The sequence below is a fragment of the Eublepharis macularius genome, chromosome 1, assembly GCF_028583425.1.
Source record: "Eublepharis macularius isolate TG4126 chromosome 1, MPM_Emac_v1.0, whole genome shotgun sequence".
Lineage (NCBI taxonomy): Eukaryota > Metazoa > Chordata > Lepidosauria > Squamata > Eublepharidae > Eublepharis > Eublepharis macularius.
Window position 1 is genome coordinate 113,804,931 of NC_072790.1, and position 27,205 is coordinate 113,832,135.

The 27,205-nt window shown below is 39.5% G+C and overlaps 1 protein-coding gene across 1 annotated transcript; it reads right to left on the minus strand.

Moving 5' to 3' along the window:
- Positions 1-1,995: 1,995 nt before the first annotated feature.
- SAMD3 (sterile alpha motif domain containing 3) lies at positions 1,996-23,287 on the minus strand. Its single transcript, XM_054971820.1, has 6 exons — positions 23,209-23,287; positions 22,162-22,342; positions 16,955-17,053; positions 4,978-5,163; positions 3,595-3,679; positions 1,996-2,205 (listed from the first exon to the last, which is right to left on the minus strand). Exons 1-6 carry the CDS (start codon positions 23,285-23,287, stop codon positions 1,996-1,998), a joined length of 840 nt encoding a protein of 279 aa, XP_054827795.1.
- Between the last annotated feature and the right edge of the window lie 3,918 nt (positions 23,288-27,205).

Genomic DNA, 27,205 nt, shown 5'->3' on the forward strand with positions numbered 1-27,205 from the left:
TTAAAATATTTTTGTGTTATTCTCCTGGAATTAGTGGCATATTGAATGTTTCTCACAAAGTAAAGCCCTCTGCTAATAAGGACAATTTCTAGGCATGATTATTGATGAGTCTTCTTGCAAAATTGGAACGCTTAAGTATATTCTAGACCTCTAGATACAGTGCTCCTTATTTATCATTAGAGATGGGCACAAACAGCAATACAAACAAAAAAAGCCACGAACAGCCCAATCTGCTTTTCGCGAACAAGCTGTTCGTGAGGCCCCATTCTAAACAAACAGGTGGTTGTTGCAAGCCTCGTTCATTGCTGTTCGTTGCTGTCCATCAAGCCAGACAGTCTGGCACCTGCAATCAATTCTCATGGCAACTCAGGCAGGGATTGTCTGAACTCTATCTGAATTGCTGCTGTTGCCCTGGAAACCCCAATCTAAGTCCAATTTAGTTTGATCAGCAGGTCTTCCTTTCAAGTGTGGAGTTCCAAATTTGTTACAAGGGAGGCTCTGGTTTTGCAGACAGCAGAGAGGCAGTTGCTGTTGGCATTTTGATAGAGAGACTGCATTGGAGCTTGAATATTCTTTGCGTGTGGTGGAATAGGGATCTACCCCTTCAAGTTCCAGGGCTGCTGACAGGCTCTGGGCCAAGCTATTATTTACTATTGGTACCTTTCCTGGTGCCTGCTCAGGTCAGGTTTCTGGGAGTGGTGCAGTAGGGATGTTGACCTGGATGATGGCTGGAGGAGAGCCCCTCTGTTCGTGAACAGAGTCATATTCATCGTTGTTCGTAAGTCCCAGTTCATAAATGGCAACGAACAACAAACATCATGTTCTTTTTATTCTGTTCATGCCCATCTCTATTTATCATTACTTTCCAAATTGTTTTGTGCCAATTTTCTGTGTATTTTGCATTAAACTAAAAAATGGAGAAAGAAACCACCCCCAAAGCTTTTATTGTCACCACAATTAAGTAATTTAAATGTTGTTCTTCTAGAAGAATTGGTAATTTTAAGTTGGCAAGAAGACTATAGTAGTGTTACTAAATTTAATCTTACCAGAAAGATAATGAAACTGGTAATTATCAGGTGCAGCTGATAATCAGAAATAGTATATGTGGGGGGGGGGGGAACTAGGATTGAGTTGAACTTCCTTTAAAACTGACAATGGATAAGGAGAAGCAAATCCAGGTGATGGGATCTATTAAATTACCATTTTAGAATGCAACACATTTGATCAGTCATATTTCTTTAATGTAGTGTGATATCAAAGATAGTTGTCCCTACCAGTGCCATAAATAATATACAGTAAAATATACATATTTTGATAATGTCAGCATGATACCTTTTCAGTGTACTACACTGAGTACTTACACAATTAGCCCATTAAACCACAATCTCTGGTGCCTTTTAACTTGGTAGAAATAAAAGCATTTCTAATAGATGGGATATTTCCCCACCACTCCCAAAATAAAGACACCACACACAAAATTGGGTTCAATTTGGATGTATTTATTAAATGGATCTGAGCCTTATTAACTCAGTACTCAGTGAGGGCACCTATCTAATGGGCTGCCAGAGCCATACCAGTGTTAACCCACCCTGGTTCCAAGCATGAAAAAGTCTTAATTCATCAGTTGCTTTTCATGACCTGCATACCAATGTATGCTGAGAGAGGCTGATGCAGTCCACCTTGCCTCCATGCTGGCAAACACTAGCCTTTGATAGATGAAGTCCCAGGCCTGAGGGAACCCCATCCCACCCACCCCAGGCTGGTAAGCCATGCTGGTTCAGGAAGCTACCCCCCATCATAACATGCCTCGTGCTTGCCATAGTCCCTTAACTTAAGTCTGCACTCTTCCACGCTTGTTCACAAATTGAGGTTTGCTTGTGACATCTGGATTCAACCCTTTTCAATGGCCAAAAAAATTGTGTGCTGTAGGAGAAGGAAGGATAGTCCAGTGGATGCTACTTGTTTCAGGCATGGTCAAGAAAAACAAGTAACACATTAATATTCTTGACTCCTCCACTTCATTGGGATTTTAATGCTTACTTTTGTAAGCACTGTTGGTGCTGCCTCATATTGGTTTTCAGTAGATTTCCTGGTCTGTCCTCGTCTATGTCCAAACTTGCATTTGTTTCTCACTACCTGTTCATCATCTTCTATCGGTCTTCGCACATACTTAAAACGGTCTTTGAGAGCTCGTTTCCATAGAAACTGCATGCATTTTTTAAAAAAAATATATCATTAGCATATTCCAAGAGTTTTATCCATTCTCTCAAATCAGGTCACTATCTACTATTTCCCCAGCTAACAAGAACCTTTTGATGCTCATTTTCAGCAGGTTTTTTATAATGCTCCTATAATTTTTAAATGCTTTCTAGATCCATTTATTCTCGAGGAAGCATTGGGTGACTACCTTGAAATGCTAGTGGACAACAATATTATAACAAATGAAATTGCAAATGCAAAACAATTACTGTATGGTTATGCTTCAATGTGGTCATTAAATCAAAATAAAAAGCAGTTTTTACATTTAAAACCCTTTGACATTTCAGTCATTGATCCTATCCACAGCAATTCCCATTAGCACTGCTCCTGCAGGGCAACTCTTCTGTGGTCAACTGGAAGAAGAATTAGAACAAAAGGCTTGGATACAAGTGGAAGTATTTAAAAAGTCATGCTAGCTTTTTGCTCTAAGTTAAACATAACATATCTTAAGCAATATTTCCAGGTGCCCAAAACATGATATAGAGAGGAAATTGCTAGGTGTTACACAAGACCTTTCACAAGGAGTATGGCATTAACAGTGCAATCCTAAGAAGAGTTATACCAGTCTGCACCCATTGAGCTTAGACTGGGTTAACTCTGCTTAGGATTGCACAGTACGTCTATTTACCTTTCTGCTGGATCCAAGTCACAGTTCAATGCCATGACAAATCAGCATAAACATTCTACAATGTCATCCACATAAACTTAAATGCTTATTTCTGATCTCCATTCATTCTAACAAACTTACTCCAACATGAGGGTGTTTAGAAGATCAGCATGCTGTCTCTTTAATTGTTATACTCCGTTCAGCAAGCAGCACAAAAAATTGCCCTTTCTGCCTTTTCTGGTGCACATATCTTCCCTGATGCTCATCTCCAATGGCAAATCTCTTCAGACCTTTGACTTGGTTGTTACATTAATATAATGATGTGGAACTTGAGGAGTACCTCTATTCCCTCCTGCGATGCTAAGTGATATGACAAGCTCAGAAGGACTCAGGAAGAGTCCACACAGGGTTTTCTTCCCAGTTAATGGGGAGAAGCAACAGCAAGGGCACCTCTTACATAGGCAAGAGTTTTCCAGATTATCATAGCAGTACAGGAAGGAGCATCGCTGCAGTGGCTCCCATGCTGTCAAAGTAGTATAAGAACTCAAAAATGTGACGCATACATAAAATTCTTAGCAAATGCAGCCAGCAGTCAATGAGGTTACCACTACATTTAGTTTAATACATTTTCAAACAGAAGCAGCTGTTCCATGGAAATTAAGAACAAAGCATATTGTTAGCACTAATTAACTGCACAGGACTGTTACCATGTTTGGTTTGATACTTACAAAGCCACACCCATCTTCATCAAGAAAAGGGTAAGTTTGAAGCAATGCATTGACAACATCATTATACTGCTGAGTAGTTGGATACCTGTTTGCACAAGAGGAATACATACAAGTTACCAACTATTTCAGTGCTGCAGGACTGCAGTTTGAAGACTTGAGCTGAAAACAGACATTAGTAAAAACAGAGAGCTCTGCTTTCATGGTCTTTAATATGCCAGCAAATTCATAGACAATAGCAATCTTTCAAATCCACAGCCACATAAAATGATTTGTTATGCCAAAAATTTAAAATCATGTAACAAGCTCATGGTAAACCTTACCCATTTTTATACCATCACAAAACTATGATTGTAGATGTTGCATAAGACTTCAGGTTTGTTTGTTTGGTTTTAAGGAAAGGCTGCTGTCAGTGTCATGGAAGCATTAGAGTGGTGCACAGGCTGATATTCTGGGGTGCGTAGGAGAAAGAAACAGGATTGGTTACGGGGCACTTTGTTAAGGCCAGCTCATGCACCGACTCTTTTGGAGGACTACAGCTATCGCTGCTCAGCTCTTTTCTCTGCAGGAGGGGGATTCAATTCCAGCCTCTTTGTTGATAGCTAGGACCTGGCTGTATTGTGAAGTACCGACACGTGACTGTGGAATTGGTGGAAACTGGCATGACTTTATATTTGCACTTTTTCTTACAAAAAACCTCCCAACTATATAAAAGGCAGTGACTCAAGCACTGGGGCATTTCCTGCTACATTACACAGGCATGCAGCTTTGTAGTGGATAATATTCTACTAGTGCTACCATGGTATCACTGCCTGCACCAGGTGCTGCCATACATATCACAGCTCCAGGCCCTCTGCCACCATCTCCTGGCAATTTCCAACAAGGACTCCCTCTTCAGGGACTCAAGGTATAGCCACCCCTGCGTACTAATACCTCATGAACCCCTATTGTCATTCACAAATATTTCTATTTATTTATTTTAAATGTTTTTATACAAGCTCAAAGTGGTTTGGCAATAAAGAAAAATATCAAAAATATTAGAAACAAATTTAAAAAGCAATAAAACAACACACAGAACCTTAAAAACTGTCAAGATTCCAGTTTGTTCTTACCACAGACAATCCTATTGCCAGTTATCCCTTCAACCAGGTTACAATAGGGGACTGAATGTGTGTTGCTGTATCCTGGACATCCCCTCAACTGCCCCCCCTTCCCATTATCCTCTTAGAAGTTTGGAACAGCTTCACTCTGCTCATTTGTTATGCTCAGGATCCAAATAGCCTTTAAACCAAAGCCCAGTGCTTCCAGGGACCAATTTTTCATCCTTATGGAAAATCACCCCATATGCATATTAATAAGGAAGAATACTAAAAAAGCCTTACTTACAGTGATCCTTCAAGATACTTTGTCATGTCAGCTTGCAAGAATTCAATTATCCTTATTCTCATACTGTGGTCAGGAGATTTTTTTTCTGCTAATATGCATTTGACATCATAAGGAAACTCAGGCAAAGTATATGAATTTGTCCATTGCAATGCTTTGTATCTTGCCAAAATATGCTTCATGTTTTTTCTATCAAGAAATAGCTATTATTAGTTCATTATACATGCTTCCCCATCAGGGAGCGCACTTTGTCTTGAAGACCTTTGCACTTTTGCTAGCACTGTCATTGGTTTTGTTGTAATGGACATATAAAAATGTTTGTGCCATTTTACATGCCACACCAATGAAAGCTATACCTCAGGTTATTTTCGTAAATTGTACAACATTATTTGAATTATAAACGTACATTTTAGCTTTCTTTATAGAAGTCACCCTACTGTGGTATGCAAAGTCAGATGGAAAGAGGATCTAGTAGGTGTAGCCACATTATCCACTCAGTGAGTTGAACAGCTTACAAGAGTTAGAATGAGATCCATTGCACCCAAATCACTGATCCATCTATAAGATCATCCACGGAGATCAGCTCCAAAACTGTCCATTTCAATTTTATTTTTCACCATTAAAACTTGGCTGTGTGAACACAGGGGAGATCTCCCACCTAGAAGTTACTACCTAGAATCATCCTACTTCCTGCTATTTCAATATATTTTTCTCACTTAGATATCTCCACATTTAAATATTTTGTTTTGCTAGGATTTTACCACTTTAAAGATAACATTTATTTCATTTATAGAAATTCTTGTTAAATTTCCATAGATAGGCCAACTTCACAAAAACATGCTAAAATGCATTCATAATATCAACGAAGAAACAGGAAATCATAATCTATTTCACCATCACAGCAGTAATTCCCATTCAATACTATCAACAGCAAATCCCTCCAGAGCACTGCAATCATGCATACACTCTTAAAAACAAGAGGAAGAAGTAAACTGTGGCTCATGAAAGCTCATACCCTACCACAAATTTTGTTAATCTTATAGATGCTACTGGACTCTTGCCCTTTTCTATACTCTTAAAAACAGACAGAGAAGGAGCAGTTCTTATTTCCAATATCAGCCTATTCCAAAGAATTGCTTGGACCACTGAAAACACCCTTTCTGTAGGACAGAGAGGAGAGAAGTGGTTGGGATGAATGCAGTCAGTGTAGAGACTCATGTCGAGAGAGAGAGTCCTTCAGGTGAGTGAGTTCCAGGCTGGCAAAGGTTTTAAATGTCAAGCCCAGCACTAGAGATGATACAAAGGTAAGATACCAAAAGTGGGGTAACCAAACAATTAACAGATACTAAAATCAAATCAAAATATATTCACCATACAAAGTGAAATTATTCATCCAAATAAGCAATTGAGTCAAATTAATACATCAACATGCCATTATATAAAATTTTTCAAACGAGAAAATATTGGAACAGGAAGATGGTCAACAAGTAAGTATACTGTAGAGTTGGTACTAGAGATGGGCATGAAATGGGAAAAAACAAAATGAGCGTTTCATGTTTTGTCACATTCCATGAATCACAAATTACAAACTTCCATGAAATTGTCCTGTTTTGTGAAATGATTCATTAGGTTCATGATTCGTCAGAACCCAGGGCACTTCAATGGCCCCCTTCATACCTAGAGATGCCAAACTCGCAGGGAGACTTCAGCAGGCTCTCCTCCACCCACCCTCACCCAACAAGCCAGCAAGAACAATTGCTCTAAATAAGAATATAAGCAAAGAAAATTAAAGGCAAAAAGGTAGGCCTCAGTCAAGCTAGGCCCCAGAGCCAGGCAATGTCCTGAGACTGGGGTGGGGTGGAGGAAAGAAGGCACCCTCATCCAGCGACCTTCCCAGCAAGGCCAAGAGCTAAAAATAAGAAAAAGACTTTTCAGCCTTTTTTAAAACAGCAGCAAATCCAGCCAAAAGCTCCCAATTCCACTCTCCCACTCCAGATCCCAGAAACAGGTCTTCCCTCTCCCTCTGTCTACTGGAACTGAAAAGCATGAGGCAGAGAGCTGTGCCTTATATAAGAAATGCTCACATAGAGCAGAACAGGAGGTCTCTGGTTGGCAGACAGACAGTGTTTGGAGGGATGAGATTTGTGTTTCCATGGCTACAGAAGGCTCATCTCCTCAGTTTCCTAGGGGATTAACCACCCTGCTCCTTGCTGTATAGGGCAGAATGGAAGCTCTCCAGTTGGCAGGAAGAGCTGCCTATCAAGGTTATGTGGGCTAAGATAGGACTTTCCAATGGCAACAAAAGGTCTGCTGACATTCTGAGCCTACGTTGTCAATGGATCGGCGCCAGCCAGACTGGCATCATGAATCATTCATGAATCTAATGAATCACCCCCAAAAGTCATGAATTTCATGAAAACCACAGCCTCATTAAATGCATTTTCACAAAACATGAATCAGCCCAATTCAACACAAAATTTGATTCGTATTTCAATTCATGCCCATGTCTAGTTGGTACAATGAAGTTCCAGTACAAGAAGACATACAACAGGTAAGTCTCCATAATGTCAAGTAAACATGTAAGAACTGTATAAATTCAATTCTGATGATTCTATTTCCTTTGTTGTAGGTGGCGATGCAAAGACTCCCACAGCACCCAACATGCAGTGCCGGCTTGAGATCCGATGTTTCATATAGCAACCTCTTCAGAGGCATCAACTTATTCCACCACACTACAAAAATGTTTCAATAGTTTATGCAATATAATAAATACTTAAAAATTTAAAATATATACAGTTCAAACAATAAAAATGAATTAATCTTACCAGTTAATAACAATTAAACAGTCATAGCAGCTTTGATTCAAACAGTCAACAGCAGCATCCTCATGCAAGGACTGTGTGTAACAGACAGAAATTTAAAAGTCCCCAGTGTATCAAGCATGAAAATTTAAAGGTAACACACTCAAATATAAAAACACCCAAATGTAAAAACTGAATAAAGTGTCATGTGCATTTTATAAAAAACAAGACAGATCTAACCCATTATTCAGAACATTGGGTTTCAGAGAATTAAGTTTATGTATCCAATGAGCCTCTTTCTTTAACAACAGCTTGTGCAAAACACAAGGACAAGAATTCTGACCAGAAAACAAAACTGTATATTGGAACTCATCCTCCTGATGCTTGTATAGATGGAAATGTTCTACTAAAGGTGCTTCAGTATTATTAGACTTAATAGGACTTCTGGCTTGGGATCATGGTGGTCTGACGCAGCTCTGAGAGCGGAGCTGTCCAAGCCGCTGTTTGTGAGGGCTAGCGGGGTGCTAGATCGCCCGTGGCCCCCTGTTCTCAGGCGGAGAACAGGCATGAACACTCAGGATCCAGAGGGTGCGTTGATCTCGGCTGTGGGGGGAGATCTGCGCAACGATCACCCACCCAGCCTTGAGGTCCCGCTTGATGAAGGATGGCAAAGATCTCTGCAGCAGCTTTGGAGTCATTGAATTGACATAGGATCACCGTACCCAAGCTTCAGTAACTAATTTGGAATATTTTGAGTACCGAAACAGCGATTACAACCCGCAAATAGAACTATCAAGGTAAAGATTGCTCTCTCTCTTTCCAAGAAGAAATTTGGTAAGAAGAACTGAATTAATTTGGAAGATAAAGATTGCTAAGTTATAAGGACAGATTGGCAATGCTCCAGTAAAGTGACTGAGTTAAAAAGAATTTATTTAGAAGAATTAGAGTGGGAAAAGTAATTATTGTTTACATACCTGCGGTCTAAGAGAGATAGTGAACTGTGGGAAACTTGAAAAAACGCGAGAACCACTGTGTGACTGCGATGGAGCAGGAAGTGCGTCAAAGCAATAGAGTAACAGGCTGGAAGCGGCGGCTAAAGGAAACCCAGAAAAGGAAGAGCGCCATTTTGGAAAAGGGAAAGGGCAAGACCTCAACTTAAGCGGAAGTGGGACATCTTGGAGAAGGATAAGGGCAGAAGCTTCGAGTTAAAACCATAGAGAAAAGACGCCCGCCATTTTGGATACCGGAATTGTTTAATGCGAGAAGAATTTGTTTTAAATAAAGGACTTAACTTTGAAAACAATAAATTACTTTCGCCACAGAGTTGCGGAAGAGAGCGGACTCGTGGGAGCAAGGTAAAGCCAGCCCCATGATGGTGAAGAAGGAGTGGCAGTCGGCATTGGAGAGTTTGGATAAGAAAGTGGTGGATGGAAATAAAGAGATTAAGGACATGATAAGGGATATGGCGAAAGATTTCAAAGAGACACTTAAATTGGAGGTGGCTGAAGTAACCAAGAGTATTGATGAGGTCAAGAAGGAGTTACAAGTGACACAGTTGAAAGTGAAGGTAATGGAGGATGAAGTTGACAAACTGTTTCTTTTAAGACAGAAACTAAGGGTTTGCAATGAAGAATGGCCGTGATGGAATGTAAATACATGGAAAGACAACTTAGATTTCGCGGAGTCCCAGAAGCAGAGGGAAAGTCAGCCCAAGAGCAGATATCAGAAATACTTGCAGAATTTTTGGATAAAGGAGCGGAAGAAATTGCGGCTTTACTGGATGTGGCATACATAAATAATTCAAAATATGCAGCCCAAAGAAATCTACCAAGAGATATGATAGTGCAATTTACAACAAAAAGAACAAGAGAAGATATTGTGAGTAAGCAATTTCAAAACCCTCTGGAAATTGCTGGAAAAAGAGTGCGAATAATGAAAGAGTTACTTAGGGGAGTTTTGTTGGAGAGGAAGAAATACAGAGAATTGGTTCAAATGCTGAAGGAATTGAATATTAGATACAGATGGGAAATACCAGAGGGTCTGAGTTTTGAATTTCAAACAGTTAAAAAGACAATTAGGTCCAGACATGAGATGGAGAGGTTCTTTATGGACAATGAAAAAGACTTACCTAAAAGATCTAGAATTTGATCATGGAGTGCAAAATCATATCTTGGAATGTAAATGGACTTAATTCACCGTCTAAACATAAAACTATCTTCCATTGGCTATCTAAACAGCATTGTAATATAATTTGTTTACAAGAGACCCATATTAAGAAACAAGATGTGAAATATTTTAAAAATGCGAAATTGGGAAGGGAATTTGCAGCTTCATCGAAGCAAAAAAAAAAGAGTAGTTCTGTATATTAAAGATGAACTGCAACCTAAAATGATATTTAACGATGTGGAAGGAAGATATATAGCCGTGGAAATTATCTGGAATACGGAAAAGATTTTGCTGATTGGGATTTATGCACCAAATGGAGCTAAGGACAATTTTTTTAAGGATTTACAGAAACAACTGGATGGACTAACTTACTCACAAATAATTTTGGCAGGTAATTTTAATGGAGTTACGGCTTTAGATGTTGACAAAAAAACAAAGGGTGCGCAAAAGAAAAGAGGATTACTGCCAAAATCCTTCTTTGAAATGAAGGATCAGGAGAATTTGGAGGATATTTGGAGAAGGAATAATCCTAAAGCAAAGCAGTATACGTATTTTTCGCCAAGACACTTGATATTATCAAGAATTGATATGATCTGGGCCTCTAAGGATTTGGTTGTATGGACAAAAGATGTGGAGATAATGCCAAAAATAGGCTCAGATCATAATCCAATTATGTGGAAGTTCGGAAAATGCACCAAAAGACAAGGATGGAGAATAAATGAGGATTTGCTGCAGCAAAAGGGCAATTTAGAACTATTACAAAAGGAGACCAAATTCTTTATGCAGTATAATTTGAATAATACCGTTCCAACGCATAAAGTTTGGGATACTTATAAGGCAGTTATCAGAGGAGTATTGATGGACTTAAGTGCAAGGGATAAAAAGAGAAAAGAGGGAAAAAAGAAAGAAATTGTGGAGAATATAAGAACTAAGGAGGTACAACTGAAGAAAAGACCAGGGAAAAAGAAATTATATCAAGAAATTAAAATTTTGCAAGAACAATTGAAAGCAATGGAGAATAAAGAGTTGGAATGGGAACTGAAGAGATTGAATCAAAAGTCGTTCGAAGGAGCGAATAAACCTGGGAAATACTTAGCGTGGCAGCTGAAAAAGAAAAGAGGAAAAAAGGTGATAACTAAGATTCAAGAAAATGGAACGACATTGACCAATCAAACAGCGATTAGTAGAGCATTCTTTAAATTTTATGCAAAACTGTATCAAAGGAAAGAAGTAAATTTGGATGCTATTGAGCAATACTTAGATAAAGTTAAATTACCATCGATATCAGAAAATTGGAAGGAAAAGCTGGATGCAGAAATTACAGAGACAGACATAAAAGAAGTCATTCAGTCGACTAAATTAGGCAAGGCACCAGGTCCAGATGGAATTACGGCTAAATTTTATAAATCATTGGTAGATGAATTGGTACCTTTTTTGAAGGTGGTAATGAATGAAATTTTAAAAGGACAAAAGGTTCCAGAGTCTTGGAATGAGGCCACCATATCATTGATACCAAAGGAAGATCAGGACTTATGTAATGTTAAAAACTATCGACCTATTTCGTTGCTGAATAATGATTATAAAATGTTTGCAAAAATTTTGGCGGAAAGATTAAAGGAAAGACTTGTGGAATGTATTGCTGAAGAACAAGCAGGTTTCCTTCCAAATAGACAAATTAAAGACAATTTGAGAACCATTTTAAATGAGATAGAATATTATGACAAACACTGTGAGAAGGAAGTTGGTTTCTTTTTTGTGGACGCAGAGAAAGCTTTTGATAATTTAAATTGGAGTTTTATGTTTGCCACAATGGAAAAACTGCAAATGGGAAAAGAATTTATTCAAGCGTTAAGAGCGATTTACAAAGACCAATGTGCAGCAACTGTAGTCAACAATGACTTAACCAAAAAACTGGAAATTAGAAAAGGTACAAGGCAGGGCTGCCCACTATCTCCATTGTTGTTTATCTTGATTTTGGAAATGTTGTTGATTCAGATTCGAGATGATGATGCTATAAGAGGCATAAAATTTAAAGATTTTACCTACAAAGTTAGAGCTTTTGCGGATGATGTGATGGTCATTGTGGAGGATCCAATACAAAATATGCCAAAGTTGTTAGACAAAATAAAGGAATTCGGAGAGTTGGCTGGATTTTATGTCAACAAGAGAAAGTCTAAGATATTATGTAAGAATATGACCAAACAAAAGCAACAAGAATTGATGGAAATTACAAATTGTGAAGTAACACATAAAGTAAAATATTTAGGAATTGAGCTTACAGAGAAGAATACTGACTTATTCAAGAATAATTATGAAAAGCTATGGCAGCAAATTGACAGAGATTTGATTAAATGGAACAAATTAAATCTGTCATGGCTGGGAAGAATAGTGGCAGTCAAGATGAATGTGTTACCACAGATTATGTTTTTATTACAAACAATTCCAATTATCAGAGACAGTAAGCAATTCAAAAAGTGGCAGAGGAAGATTTCTGATTTTGTATGGGCAGGCAAGAAACCACGAGTAAAAATGAAAGTTTTGTGTGATGCCAAGGAAAGAGGTGGACTGCAATTGCCGAATATTAGACTATATTATGAAGCAGTTTGTTTGGTTTGGCTTAAAGATTGGATGTCATTGGAGAACTGTGAGCTACTAACTTTGGAAGGTTATAAAAAATTGTTTGGATGGCATGCCTACTTGTGACACGATAAATTGAAAGCTGATTCTATGTTTCTACATCACTATGTGAGAAGGAGTCTCTTCACAATCTGGAAAAAATATAAAAGTTATTTGGGCGAAGGTATCCCCTCGTGAGTGGCACCATATAAATCCATTGACCCGAGAGTATCTATAACAGAGATCAATGTCTGTCCTATAAAAAGATTCTCATTCAGGAACAAAATATGATAAGAATTAAAACAGAAGAAGAGTTAGTTTCATGTTATGGATGGTTTCAATATAGGCAGATAAAGGACTTATATAACTCGGATCGCTCAAAAGGTGGAATTAAATGGAAAGATTTGGAATTGGAAGAAGCTATATTGCAAGAAAGTAAGAAGAAAATTTCAAAAATTTATAAAATTCTTTTGAAGTGGCATACAGAGGATGAAACTGTTAAAGTCCAGATGGTGAAGTGGGCTATAAACTGTCAAAGAGACATAACAATGGAGTCATGCGAGTATTTGTGGAAAAATACAATGAAGATCTCAACTTGTACCAGTATTAAAGAAAACGTTTTTAAGATGATACATAGGTGGTATTTGACGCCAAAAAAAAATAGCTTATGGAAATGCTAAAATGTCTGATAATTGTTGGAAATGTAAAAGGCATGAAGGATCATTGTATCATATGTGGTGGACTTGTGAGGTAGCTAGGCAGTACTGGGGAGATATTTTAGAAATGATAAATGAGATTTTGCAGATTTCAATAATAAAGAACCCAGAACTCCTGCTACTGAACTTAAATATGGAAGACGTTCCTATGCAACACAGGACATTGCTATTTTATATGACAACAGCGGCAAGAATACTATATGTGCAGAAATGGAAAGTGCAAGAAATACCATCTATTGAAGAATGGATACAAAAGTTGCTGTACATGGCAGAAATGGACAAGATGACAAGAAGGCTGAGAGACCAGAATTCTGAAGAATTTTTTAAGGACTGGGGGAGACTGAAGGAGTATTTGGAGAAAAAATGGGATGTGAAGGGGAAATTATGGCAATTTGATAGTTACTAACTGGGGAAAATATTGGAGATAGGGATTTTTACCATTTAAAGTGAAGTTTTAATTATGGTTAAGTATATGCTTTGAATAGATATGAATTTAATTGATATAATTTAGTTTATTAGGGAAATATGAGATAATAATATATAAATGGAATAGATAAGTAAGGAATAGAATAAGAAAAGGGTTGGAAAGCTGTTGGAAGTCTGAGAAAAAGGGGGGAGGGAAAGGGTAGGGGAAAATCAATATTTAGGTTTTAAATAACAAGGTTATTTGTAATATGTACTCACCTAATAAAAAACTTTTTTTAAAAAAAGTATTATTAGACTTAATACAGGACATATATTCTTGTAAGCAGGTCTTAAGCTGCCTCGTGGTGCTATCCATGTATAATTTATTACATTTATACATGGGCCGTTTCCACACGGCTTACCTGCTTGCGTTATGTCCTGGCAGATCACACAAAAAATGCAGAAGATCGCGTTTTTTCGTGCGAGATTTGTGCGACATCACGTGACATCGCGCAAATCTCGTGTGAAAAAATGCAATCTTCCACGTTTTTTGCACGATCTGCCGGGACATAACGCAAGCAGGTAAGCCGTGTGGAAACGGCCATGATGAGGTAAACTATACCCCAGATTGACAGGTGGTAAAGTGGTTAATTGATGGAATGGTGATCTGGTCCCCAGTGAGTGCTAAGGGACATGGATGGCAGCACCCACATCTATAATGCCCCCTTGGGAGTGATCGAGCTAACTCCGGGGAGCAAAAGTCAGCATGAACAATTAAGTCCTTAAGGTTGCGAGTTGGAGGTTGCTCACACCCCTTTATGTCACGTAACAAGGGCCAATATTTATGAACTAATCTCTGAATTTGATGGCCTTTCAATGGCCCATCTAATCTGGTTAGAAGAAATTTTTGTTTGGGTCACAAGATCCTTTCTCAAGGTTACATTGGCATGTTCATTAGCTCTAACTAATACCTCACTGGGATACCCGCGATTATAAAAAGCCTGCATCATGTTTAAAGACCCCCTCTCATTATCCTGGGTATCGGTAGCATTGTGCTTCAAGCACAGAAACTGGCCAAAAGGTATATTGTTTTTCAACTGATGGGGGATGGTAAAAGCAATGAGCAATGAAGTGCAATGCTACCGTTCATTGGCATGAACATTTTTGTAGTGTGGTAGAATAAGTTGATGCCCCTGAAGAGGTTGCTATATGAAATATTGGATCTCAAGCCAGCGCTGCATGTTGGGCACCGTGGGAGTCTTTGCTTCCTCCTGCTAATTTCATCTCCACCTATAACAAAGGAAATAGAATCATCAGAATTTATACAGTTCTTACATGTTTACATGACATTACGGAGACTTACCTGTTGAATGTCTTCCTGTACTGGAACTTCATTGTACCAACTCCACAGTATACTTACCTGTTGGCTCTCTTCCTGTTCCAATACTTTCTTTTTGAAAAACTTTATATAACGGCACACTGATGTATTAAACTGACTCAATTGCTTGTTTGGATGAATAATTTCACTTTGTATGGTGAATATATTTTGATTTGACTTTAGTATCTGTTAATTGCTTGTGTTACCCCACTTTTGGTATCTTACCTTTGTATTGTGTTCAGTAAGTGAGTACTGCTCCTTTTTGTTGGAACAGCACTAGAGATGGGCACAAAATGGAAAAAAGTGGACCCTAAATTTCATGGTTCGTTGAGTTCCATGAACCACAAAACATGAACTTTCACAAAATTGTCCCATTTTGCGAAATGATTAGTTAGATTCATGATTCATCAGATCCCAGGGCCCTACAACGGCCCCCTTCATACCCAGAGATACCAAACTCACAAGGAGACTTCAGCAGGCTCCAGCCACCCTCCAAGTAGCTCTCTTCAGACTCTGTTTGCTGACTTTTCCCTCCCGTCCTCCTGGCCTCCTGCTTTCTATCACTGCTGAAAGAAAAGTCAAGCAAAGTGGATCTGTTTGGGTTTTCCTCTCTTCAGGTTCTCTTTGCTGACTTTTCCTTCCCATCTTCTTGTCTTCCCACTGCTCTGACATGGCCCTCCCCCTGCCTCCACATTCTCAAAGGAAGAGCCAAGCAGAGCTGATCCACTCAGGATACGCTCCTGGGAGCCTGGGGGTGTGGGAAAACATGTCAGAGCAGCAGGAGGATGGGAGGTAGAGGGTCAGGGAAGGGATCCTGAACTAGCGCGCAGCGCCAGAAGGTGCTCCAGAGGCTGCCGCTGCTGCTACTCCACCATCCTGTTCTTAAAAACGGAGGAGGGAAACAGAGAGGGGAAGGAGTCTCCAACTACAGCCCCCAGGTAAACTTTTGCAGACCCGCCATGTGTAATTTATCCTTTGTAGATTTGCTCAGCTCTCAGCTTGGCAGGGAGAGCTGCCTATCAAGGTTATGTGGGCTAAGATTGAGGTTTCCATGGCAACAAAAGGTCTGCAGACATTCTGGGCCTATGTTGCCTAGGGAATCAATGGATCAGTGCCAGCCTGTCTGGCATCATGAATCGAACGAATTGGCCCCAAAAGTCATGGATTTCGTGAAAAACATGGCCCCACAAAACACATTTTTGTGATACACGAATCGACTCAATTCGTCATGAAATTTGATTCTTATTTCAATTCGTGCCCATGTCTACCCAGCACTTTAAATTGAGCAACATAGTTGTTCCAAAATACATGTAATATGATGAAAATGATTAAAAGGTGAGCTGCTGTGTTCTGAAGTTTCCAAATTGTCTTTAAGGACAGAATAGGGTTCTGTCCTTCTGGCAACTAGTAGGAAGGTTGGAGAGTGAAGATGTGGGGATATTTGTCAGACATCACTGATATCACTACATCACTTTCAGGTTGTACCAATTTTACCATAGAGATTTAACAATTCTTCGATCTACCTATTGTCACTTTCAGGTTTTACCTGGAAATGATGTACTATCACAGAGGCTAGTGCCTTTTTGCCATTTATTTTGCTTCTGCTGTCACTTCAAGCAGTAACCATGGTAAGCCTAAGACAGTCCCACATAAAGGGTACTGCAATAATTGAGCCTTAAGGTTACAGTTGCAAAGATTAGCAAGACCAGGAAAGCTTGTTCTGGCAAGAAGCTAATCTTTCAGCTAGATATAAAAGGAAGAAGGTAATCTTAGGAAGAGTGCTGACTTGCTAGGATTATTATTATACTGTCAATAAGCATCATAGACAATATCGATATATTTGTGTGTCTGTGATGACAGAAACATCTCTGGAATTAGCAAGAGTATCGTGAACTCACTTTTGTTTGAGAACTCTTTGGTCGACTGATAGATCATTAAGGCTTTCAACAGGAGAAAAACAATTCACCAGTTCTTCAGCAAGCTGCAAGGTAGTGGTTCTACAAGAAGGAAAATACATCAACTGTTACTAATGAATCACAATTCAGAAAACAGAAATTGCCTTGCTGGTTTTAGGAAATAACACCAAAATAGCAATACTGATTTTGTTTTAGTGAATGCTGTTCAGTAGTTCTCAAGTCAACTTGATGATGGCTTAAGAGAAGCATTGCTAATAGTCTAGAGAAAAAATGTTCTCTCTCATAAATAGAGGCTTAAAGGGATATTATTTGGCAGGTAATGTTATTTAGCTTCATGTCAGGAAAAGCTTCAGCTGCCCATTAAGCCTCCATTAAAAGGATATGACATTATTTCTCCAAGCCCGTTGGCAAACTTAGTTAACATCGTAACTCCAGAGTCCAGACTATTTAGAAGCTATTAGCCTAGGAGTGGATTTATGTCACTGGCTTTGCTCAGCCAAGGAGTGATCTAGGTGGGCACCCTGTATCAACATTCTTCACAAGCAATCCAAATGTGCCAAAAGCTATTTTCTCCCAGGAACTTTCACATAAGATTTCATTAATCCGAATTAACCAAATCTGTTAACAAAAATCAATAACTGCACAAATAAATGAATTCAGTCAGAATAAATGAATTCAGCTACCACAGTCCTTATAGCTCTATTCTTTATCCTGGAGTATTTTTGATCTTTGAGTTAATAGAAAATATGCTTGTACAACATTGGTAAAAGCTGAAATTTGTAACTCTAATAGACATTAAAAGCTTTTATAAAAGTCTTGTGGACAAAAGCTTTTATAAATGTCTTTTCTACACAGGGTGTTTTCATTGGTTCTGGTCCCATACAGCTTTAACGTATACGCTAAGCTTTGCATGCATGGTCAAAATTCCTCGGTTCAGTCTCCAAAGGCTGCATCTACTGCAAAATTTATTTCCCCCCCCCGGTTTTCTGTGGTTTTTCTCCCTGATCATATACTCCAATATGGGGGGTTTTAACAGCAAAAGTTAAAAGTCAGCTTTTTAAAAGTATGTCCTGATTGGCTGAACAATGTGTGACCATCCTCCTCCCCTGCTTCCTCCCCCCCCCCACTCTCAGTCATCATTTTTTAAAAAAAAGTTGTTGTTGTTATGTGCTGTGTACTACCTTTGGCAGTAAAATTGTATTCTCAACAACACAGCCTTGTGTAGAAGTGTGTTATATTTTCTTTATTTTTTAATTCAGGCTTTCCCCCCTCATTTATTTATTTTTTTAAAACAACAAAGATGCAGCATTGTTTTTTTTTTAAAAGAGTAAAAAAAAATCCCGCTTGATATTTTAAACTTTCTCTCCAGAACGCCTCAGGCAATCAACATACAGAAACATTTTTTAAAACATCTGAAGCACAAACAGGGTGAGGTAGAGGTTAAACAGAACCCCTTCTAATGGCCAAATGTCACAACGTTGTAACTTATACTCAAAAAACCCAAAACCACACTGACAAAACCACTGACGCCATCTTTCCCCAGAAAGCCCGCAGCAGAAACGGGGCATTTTTCTAAGTGCAGAAGTAAAAGCCAGACACCACTTTGGTTCAACTCTGTCAAGTGCGGAACTATAGAAACCCAAACTGGATTTGATCCTCATGGGCCAAATACTCAGACAACCCACTGTAAGCGAGCATGTAGAAAAGGCCAGTTTTGTGTATGGAGAAAATAGTCCAGTGTGAATATATAAAGTATGGTACCCCCAAGCTGAACTTTAAAAAAAATATTCCATCACCTCTAATGTGACCATCACCTTGAACAAATATGAACATCATCACAACTATTTTGAGTTTTTGGTCGCATTTAGGCCTACTTCTTCCAAGAGTTGTCAACTTACACTAGCATCCCAGCCTTTTTACTTGTTTCCTGTACTGCTTTCAAATCTATAAGTTATATTCCTCCCTGGAGTAGTATTCTCTGAAACAATTTGACACAGATGGCTAGCTGCCAGTCCAGAGGCCATATTCTGATCCTGAAAGAGTGTTATTTGGTCCATGTGGCCCTACCAAGTTTTATTCACTGTGTGGTTAAAAACCAAGTTGTGTTATCCAATTGTAACAAAGAAAAATGTCACACTGTAATACTCACTCTCATTTGTTTAGAGGAGAGTAATACGGTCATTTGCATACAGGAAGATGTAAATCTAGTTCTCAGATTACTATCTGGAGAACAGATCAGCTCCCCAGAATACTGGATGGCCAACTGAAAATTTAAATATTTTTCATTTCATAGTTGGAGCCCAGCCTCATGCGAAAAGACTGTTGATGGATTTAAAAGGGCTGGAGATTGTTCTGATTGGGCTGTTCATGACACTGAGGGGAGGGGGAGCTTAGTGATGAGGCTGAAGATTCCGTTGTCTCTTCCTCAGAATCTAAAGGAGGTGGAGCAACTTCTTACGGAACTAGGGTCATTGCTGTTCCTGCATCTGGGGGCTCCCTCTTGTTTCCTGCAGGAGTCTTTAGCAGGGTGTCCGGGACCGTGACTTTCTGCTCTGGTTCTAGGCCATTGGTCTCCTCAGCTTCAGAGAGGGTCCCAAAGGGTCCCAAAGGGACAGAGCCAGAGTTCTCTTATTGCAGCAGCAGTAGGTTTAATTGTATATGGCCAAAGGCCGTCACAATACAGAGTTAAAAAACAGTAAAAGTAGAAATCTATCTTACAAGCATAAAATACAGTTATTAAAATAATATAAATAAAATACAATTAAAATGGGACCTTAATAAATACCAGATAGTTATGAGAAAAGTTAGGTTTCTGAGGAAACAATCTTGGCCCTAATCTTTTTTGCAGCTAAGGCAAACAGGGATACTCTGCTAGTGACAAATGAATCAGTATCAGATAACAAAAAAACTAATTTGTCAATATCAGAGGTAAAGTTACGCCCCACTAACAAATAGGCAAGAAATTTAGCTCTAACCTTTGCATACATGGGACAAAATAAAGTGTAATGTAGAAGATCCTCAGGAACTGAGGCACCACATATACAGAGACGGAGAGCCATTGGGGTTTGATGGTATCTTCCTGTAAGTAAAGCTGTCGGCATTGTTTGAAAGCACAGGGAGGTAAATGATTTTCTGAGATTTTGGGGTGTGATATTCACTAAATACGGAGATCTAACATGATCTCTTTTGATCAGTTTAAACCAGGGGGAAGATCTGGACTGGGAAATTGTAAGACTGTCCAAAAGAGCATCACATCTGTAGACCCAATTTCGTAAGTTGGGGCCATTATTTAAGACCCCCAACAAACCATCTGGAATGGTATAATGAACAAGAATGTTATTGTAGCAAGCTGCCCAGGGTGAGTCACTGTGTGTCATCAGCTGAAAGCATTGCTTGCTGAAAGTGTTGGTAATAACAGTATTACCCTTGCTCCAGAATTTAAGTATGGTCAAATGAACCCTAGCTCTAACTGAAGACAGATCAAGTTCTGCCCTCATTAGGGCTGCAGGGGTCCCCCTGGGTAGTGCAAGCAATTGTCTAATGAAAAGATTTTGAATTGATTCCAGACAGGTTATGATATGTTCTTTCCAACCCCAGACCTCTATACCATAAAGGATGTGGGGGATTGCCTTACCTAAATACAGTTTTATTGCAGGGTCTACAAGAGATACACCCTTGGTATAATAAAATCTCAGAATTGCCCCTATTATTTTTAAAGTGGAGGATTTGACAATATCCAGATGTATATTCCAACTTAGGGTCTCACTAAAGGTCACTCCCAAATACTTATAGGAGCTGCACTGTTCAATGGGAATTCCATGAATACTCCAGGTAGTCCTTCTGGGCCGCTTTCTAAACACCATGACCTTGGTCTTGTCATAATTTATTTTGAGGGCCTCCTCTTCGCAGTATTCACCTAGTTAGTGCAGTAACCTTTTTAGTCCAGTTTGGGTAAGGGAGAGTTCTCTTATTATTATTGTTTATTTATTGTCTGCCTTTCTCACTAAGATCCAAGGCAGATTACATACTGCAAGCGAACACAATATAATTAATAGCTAGAACGCTCACAGAGCAAAATTACAATACGATCTATAGTTGGGACATTTGATGAAAACAGATACAATAGGGTATGGTAGCTGCAAATTTGAAACGCCAGACACATGGATGAAACCTTTATGTGTTAAAGAGTAAGTAATTAACATGACATCTTTAGCAACATTGAACTATTCAATAGGAGAGTATCTACATCAGCAGACCATTGCCTAGTTCCCAATTGCCTAGTCTAGACTCCCTTTCCCTTACCAAGTTATCTATGTTGCAGAACAACTCCTGACCTATAGTGATTTATGGACAATGGGCACATTTACACATGGGCTTCTGAGTTGCAACAACGGCATAGGGTTGCCAACTTGCAGATAGGGCCTGGAGAGCTCCTGGAATTACATCTGATCTCTAGACTGCAGGTATCAGTTTCTTTGGGTAAAATGGCTGCATGGGAGGAACAACTCTATAGCATTATACCTTGCTGAGATCCCTCCCATCCCCAAATCCTGCCTTTTCAAGGCTTCACCCCAAATTTCTAGGAAATTCCCAGCTCAGAGATGGCAGCCCTAAGACCTAAACAACATTCACTGTATGCACAAGAATACAGTACAAGTGAATGGTAAAAGAATTTAAGCAGAATCTATTCATTTGCCCAATTAATTTCAAAACATTTTGCAATAAAACAAGATTAATGCACAAAAATCAGCTAAAATATTAATGCAAAGTGAGCATAATATGTCCCTTTGAATCTATCTTTAATCTTGGAGCATATGAAATACTAAGAAAGAAACCCTGGGCATGTGTTGAGTACTTTTTTGTAAACTGAGTAACCCAATACATCAATCTGGTATTAAAAGATAGTTTTAAAGCAGAGAATGAAACTTCTTGTTAGTCCCATAACCTCTTATTTTAGCAACTAAATATTACCACTAAAGAAGATCAAATGGAACATTTTAAAAAAGTATTTTATAAACACAGAAGAATTTTTTTTAAATCCTATTCAAGAACACCCCACTACTATACAGTTGTGAGGAGTTTTCAGTTCATGTTAAGACTGAGCAAGGGTAAACATAAACAAATGCATCAAAGCAGAGAGTTCTTCTTATACATGCACATTGCTGGCATTTCTTTTTGAACTGACTTACCCTCCCATTGCTGCTGGTGACTGAGAGGAAGGTGAATCACAGGTAAACAATGATCCTCTGGTCTGTTGCCTGCATTTTGTAATCAGATCCATTAGCACTGCCTGGTGCCCAATCTTCTTCACCAGCTGTTGGACCATCCTGTCATTAAGAGCCAAGAGAGCAGCTCCACTCACTTCTTCCTCTAAGAGAACAATCGAGCAATTGTTACCTATTGATTGCCCTTGCTGAAGGATGAAGGCTGTTTAAAGGCAACTGGTACCTAAGGCATCACGTCTTTTGGTTCACATCTAAAAGGAAGAGTTCGACGTAAACTGTAACAAACAATCAATGTGGACCACACACTTTCTCTTTTCTGCCGTGTCAGAATATTGATATTCTTATGCAAGCTTTTGACTTCATGGGCTCAGTGCATGCTCAGTGCTTAATTCCTAAGAAGAGGGCTGCCGAGGCTATCCTAAAAATCATCCCTCGCTGTGGGTATAGATTAGTTGGGAAAACTATTCTACATCAGCTCCAAGACTCATTAAGATTGCTTCAAATGTACTATGGCTATGCCCTAAATGGGGGCAAAGGCTGGATATAAATTAAGTCCTCTACCTACTTCATAACCACCTGCTGTTTTGAAAAAAATGTAAAAGTCTTTCTTAGGCTAGAAATGCAAACTCTCTCTCTTCAGCATGCTGCAGCCTTTTCACTCTGCTTAGGAAGCCAACTTACTATCCAAATACATCAGTTAAAAATAGAAACATGTATCACATTGCACAGAATATCTATCAGGGTTTTGCTTCCAACAGATAAGTAGTTGTTGATTTTTTTCTGAACAATACTTTTGCAACCCCAATGTTTAACAGGTCTTTGCAGGGCAATCCTAAACAGAGTTACACCTTCCTAATTTAATGTGATTAGAAGGATGTAACTCTGTTTAGGAGTGCTCAGTATGTTTATTCTATCCTTAATTCCTATGAACAATGCATCTATGCATCTACATTCTCACACACGTACTTAAACACACTTACAGAAATACATGCACACTTCAAATTATCTTACCACGAAATTTAGGAACTAATTCCCCTAAGTTTTTCTGTACCAACCAGATGCAGACTTGATCAACTGACCACTTTTCCATCTTCATGTGCTGTAAGAGTAACTTCCACTATAAAACGTAAAAGAAAAAAATTAAATCTTTGAGTTAACATTCAGTCAACTCTTGCCCCCCCCAAATCTGCATAACAGTCCTTGCTTGCAAGAGGACTATTCCACACACCAACCTGATAATAATTTGTTCCACTAGATCACTATTTTGGCATGCTACATTAAAGCCTGCTCTACACAGCCAGTTATATGATGGCTGTTCTCATCTGCTTTTAGTATTCCAAACGTGTTTTCCTCTGTTCCAAACAGGCAGATTCATTCTTTATAATACTGAACAGTCGCAGATCCCACACCATTAACACCCAGGTTTCCACACAGATATGAGAAAGGTGTGAAATTCACCACCACTATGCTCATCAGGAAATGGCTGACATTTTACAGAAAGGGGGAAAATAAACCACACAGGAATCTTTCACATTTACATTTACAGCAAGTGAACCATGTTAACCCCTGATGCTCCACAAAAAAGTAGTAAAAAAAACCCCATGTACGTTAACAGGAGAATTTAAAAATGGTACAAAATGAACATTTCTGAAAGTCACCTTTACTTTTCCATATAGTGCAAGGTATTTCTAAGATGTGTGAGAAACTGAGGTATTTATAGGAAGAGTCTAAGCCCTGCTAAGAACTGTCATAGGAAGAGAAAAGAAACTTGCATTTCCAGGCAGTTCCTCTTTGGTGTCATTTATCTGAAGGCTTGACATGCTGCATTGCAACATGAGGGACAATATGCAAGGGTCTTTTCTCCAATAACTAAGAAACAATGAATAAAAGTACTGGACACAATATGCCAAACATTGCAAAAATGGTAGAAAACAAAATTAGAAAACAATGCAGTGGGATCCAGATAATACATATGATAAACAATGGCATAAACTAAAATCCCACTTTCTTTATAAAAGCACCTTTTTAACCATTATATTATACTACAGACCTATTCCTTTTATAAAAATGCCATCATGAACAATTCTGGTTTATACCATTTGCAGAATGACAGATGTGGCTTCTTGACCTCCTCAGACCACAAGGAGGGAGCCACCACAGAGAATGCATATGTATCGGCAGCTATTGATCTTAACCATTTGCTGGGTGTAGGGTGGCCAGCTCTAGCTGACAGTATGACAGAAGAATTTGGGAGGTGGAGATAAGCTATTTGATGCACAACATCATTTCCAGAGCAAAAATAAAAGTGACTGCATTTTGTCAGGGTGACACTCTAGGATTCATCCAAAACATTAGAGTTTTGAGTGAATCCTAGAGAGTCATCCTTGTCACGATGTTACTTTTGGTTTTGCACCACAGGTAATGTTGTGCATCAGTGTGACATTCAATCCCCCCCTTTCCCCCTGCCACGTTGCTGAGTGGCAGTAGGGAAGAAGGGGCTTAGGCCAGGAGCTCCCACTATAGCAGGAGACCTGGTTCTTTCTAGCAGAGTGGTACCTTCAAAAGGCTTTGTTCAGATGATAAAGTTGTCATGGCCAAGGAAGGGACTTTGCAGAGGATCTTGCAGAGCTACACTCTTGCAGACACTCCCACACGCCCTCAATAGTGCCATTAAGATGGATCAGTGGTATTGTCAGTTCATTGCACGGAGATGGCAACCTTACCTTGAATTGCTCTTGGGAAAGGGGGGACACCAAGCAAGCTTGCAGTTACTGTGCCTCTTTCTTTGGCTTTCTTAGCAAGTTTCCTTTCTACAGGTTGTGTTCAGCAGGATTTCAATTTTGCTCCACAAAAATGTGGGGAAGAAAAGTGGATCACACAGTACAAATGCATAAATAGAGTAGAACCACAGTAGCTTTAGCAAAGCTTGGGGCCTTGGAGTATTTAAAGCACCATTTCTAGCAGAGGACCTGGTATCCTTATGGCTTGTTAGAAAATAAGACTATATAGCATAGAGCTGAAAAAAAAATCACATTTCAAGAGGGAAGTCTAACTAAGCAGAGATAGTGTTTCAAATGCTGAAGTACCATAAATCAAATGCCCTGGCATCCATTCCAGGCATCCTCGTGCTTGGGATTTTCCTAGTCATCATATAGTACAATTTGCCTGATATTCTTTATTAAATTATTACATGCTAGAAGGATGCAACATCTTTGAGAATTACAGCAGTAAGTTTGACTTAATATGACAACAGTGGCCGTGCAGCTCCACCTCTAGGCTAAGCAGCAATAACAGGTTGTGAAAAATCATTATCCAAGAACTTTGGTGTAAATTAAAAATCACACCTTGCTGTCACACTCCTTGCATCCTTGAGAAAATTAGGACAAAAAGTCCTCAGACTAGAAACATAAAATGGAATTTGAAGTACAATATATTTGACTTGAGATATAACCCATATTAAATTTTTTAAACTCTTGAGTTAAAAATACATTTTAAAAGGAAAAGGCTGTTCCTCTGCCATTATAAAAGGCAGCTTTATCATCCATGTTAAGAGAAGATGTTAAAAACTACAAAGACCACACAAATATGGGAATGTGGTGATGCATCAATTTAATCATAGAAGCCGCATTGGCTAAAAATAGGATCTGGTATGAAAACTAGAATTTGTACATATTATAGTGAAAATATAGAAGTAAAATATAGAAAGAAGAAATTAAAGAAAGAGTGGACAAAGCAGAAAACCCCCCACTACAGGGCTTGCTGTACCCCAACAGAGGCACCTGCCTTGAGAGGAGCCCTCCTCTACCAGGAGGTAACACTGAAGGTGCAGACAGGGCACCCACCCTCTCGCTTGCCCAGCCCCCATTTCCAACTATGGCCAGGCTGGTGCCTAAAGCTCCATTCGCTTGCAAATCCCCCCCCCCCCGGGTACTCTGAGAAACATGCTCCTCTTCCCAGAAAAGTGGGACAAGAAAAGTGGGTACCCAGCCCTCAGAAGCAGCCCCTCAAGGTTACGGAGAGGCAGCTACTTAGAGGCGAGTGGAGGGGGGAGGTTCTGTAATGACTGACAGGACTGCCCACAGGAAACTATTGTAGAGACTGGAAGGACCATTGGATGTGATGGGAGCAATGAATGCCCATGGACTTGTAGCGGCTCCATTGAAAAACAAAAGCACATAGAAAAGGAGCAAGGAGAACATCGGGTGGACCTCAAGAGCCATGCTTAAGTCCTAGGATCCCGCAGATCCCGCAGAGTGGAATGATGGCATGTGGGACCAGAGACCCTGCTCCAGGGGCTGCCATCCCAATCCCCAGTGCAGGATTCCCAAAGTCCATCCCTGCCTTGGCAAACAGCAAATGGGAGAGTCATCTGGCCTCATGGGGGAGGAGCCTCCGAGATCCCAGGATGTTGCTCCCCCCCCCGCAACAACCTCACTCCCCACATGCAGAGGTCTTCTTTCTAGCTTATCATATGCTTACCTGTAGATTGGAGATCAAGGGTAGCTTGATTACTGAAGAGGAATTCAGCTGCTTGCTAGTATAGCACCATGTACCTAAATATGCCCTTCTAAAAAATATTTGTGTTTCCATCTCCAGGTTCAGACACACAAAGCAATCTTTCAGAGTAGATAGGTAGGTTTTAAAAGAAACTCATTTTTTGCTAGGTTCTTTGGGTGGGTTGGTAATTTGTTTAATAAGGTTAGTTGCAAGGGACAGAAAAATGAATGACAGGAGACCAGTGAGGGGCCCTGAGGAATAGGCAAGGGATAAGACTAGAGAGGTAGAGGGTTGTTGTGGCATCCCCCCCCCCCACACACCTGAATGGAGAAGGATGGCCCCAGTGCAGCTTCTGGTGATAGCAAGAGGGTTCGCAAGGCCCTCTTTCCTGAGGCGACTGCAAGAGCACTAACCCCACCACAAGTGCCTGAGACAGGAGCTGTCACTGGGCTGGGGCCTGCTGCTGAGGCTCTCCCTTCTCCAGCTGTTAAGACCCAGCAGCAGGAGGGAG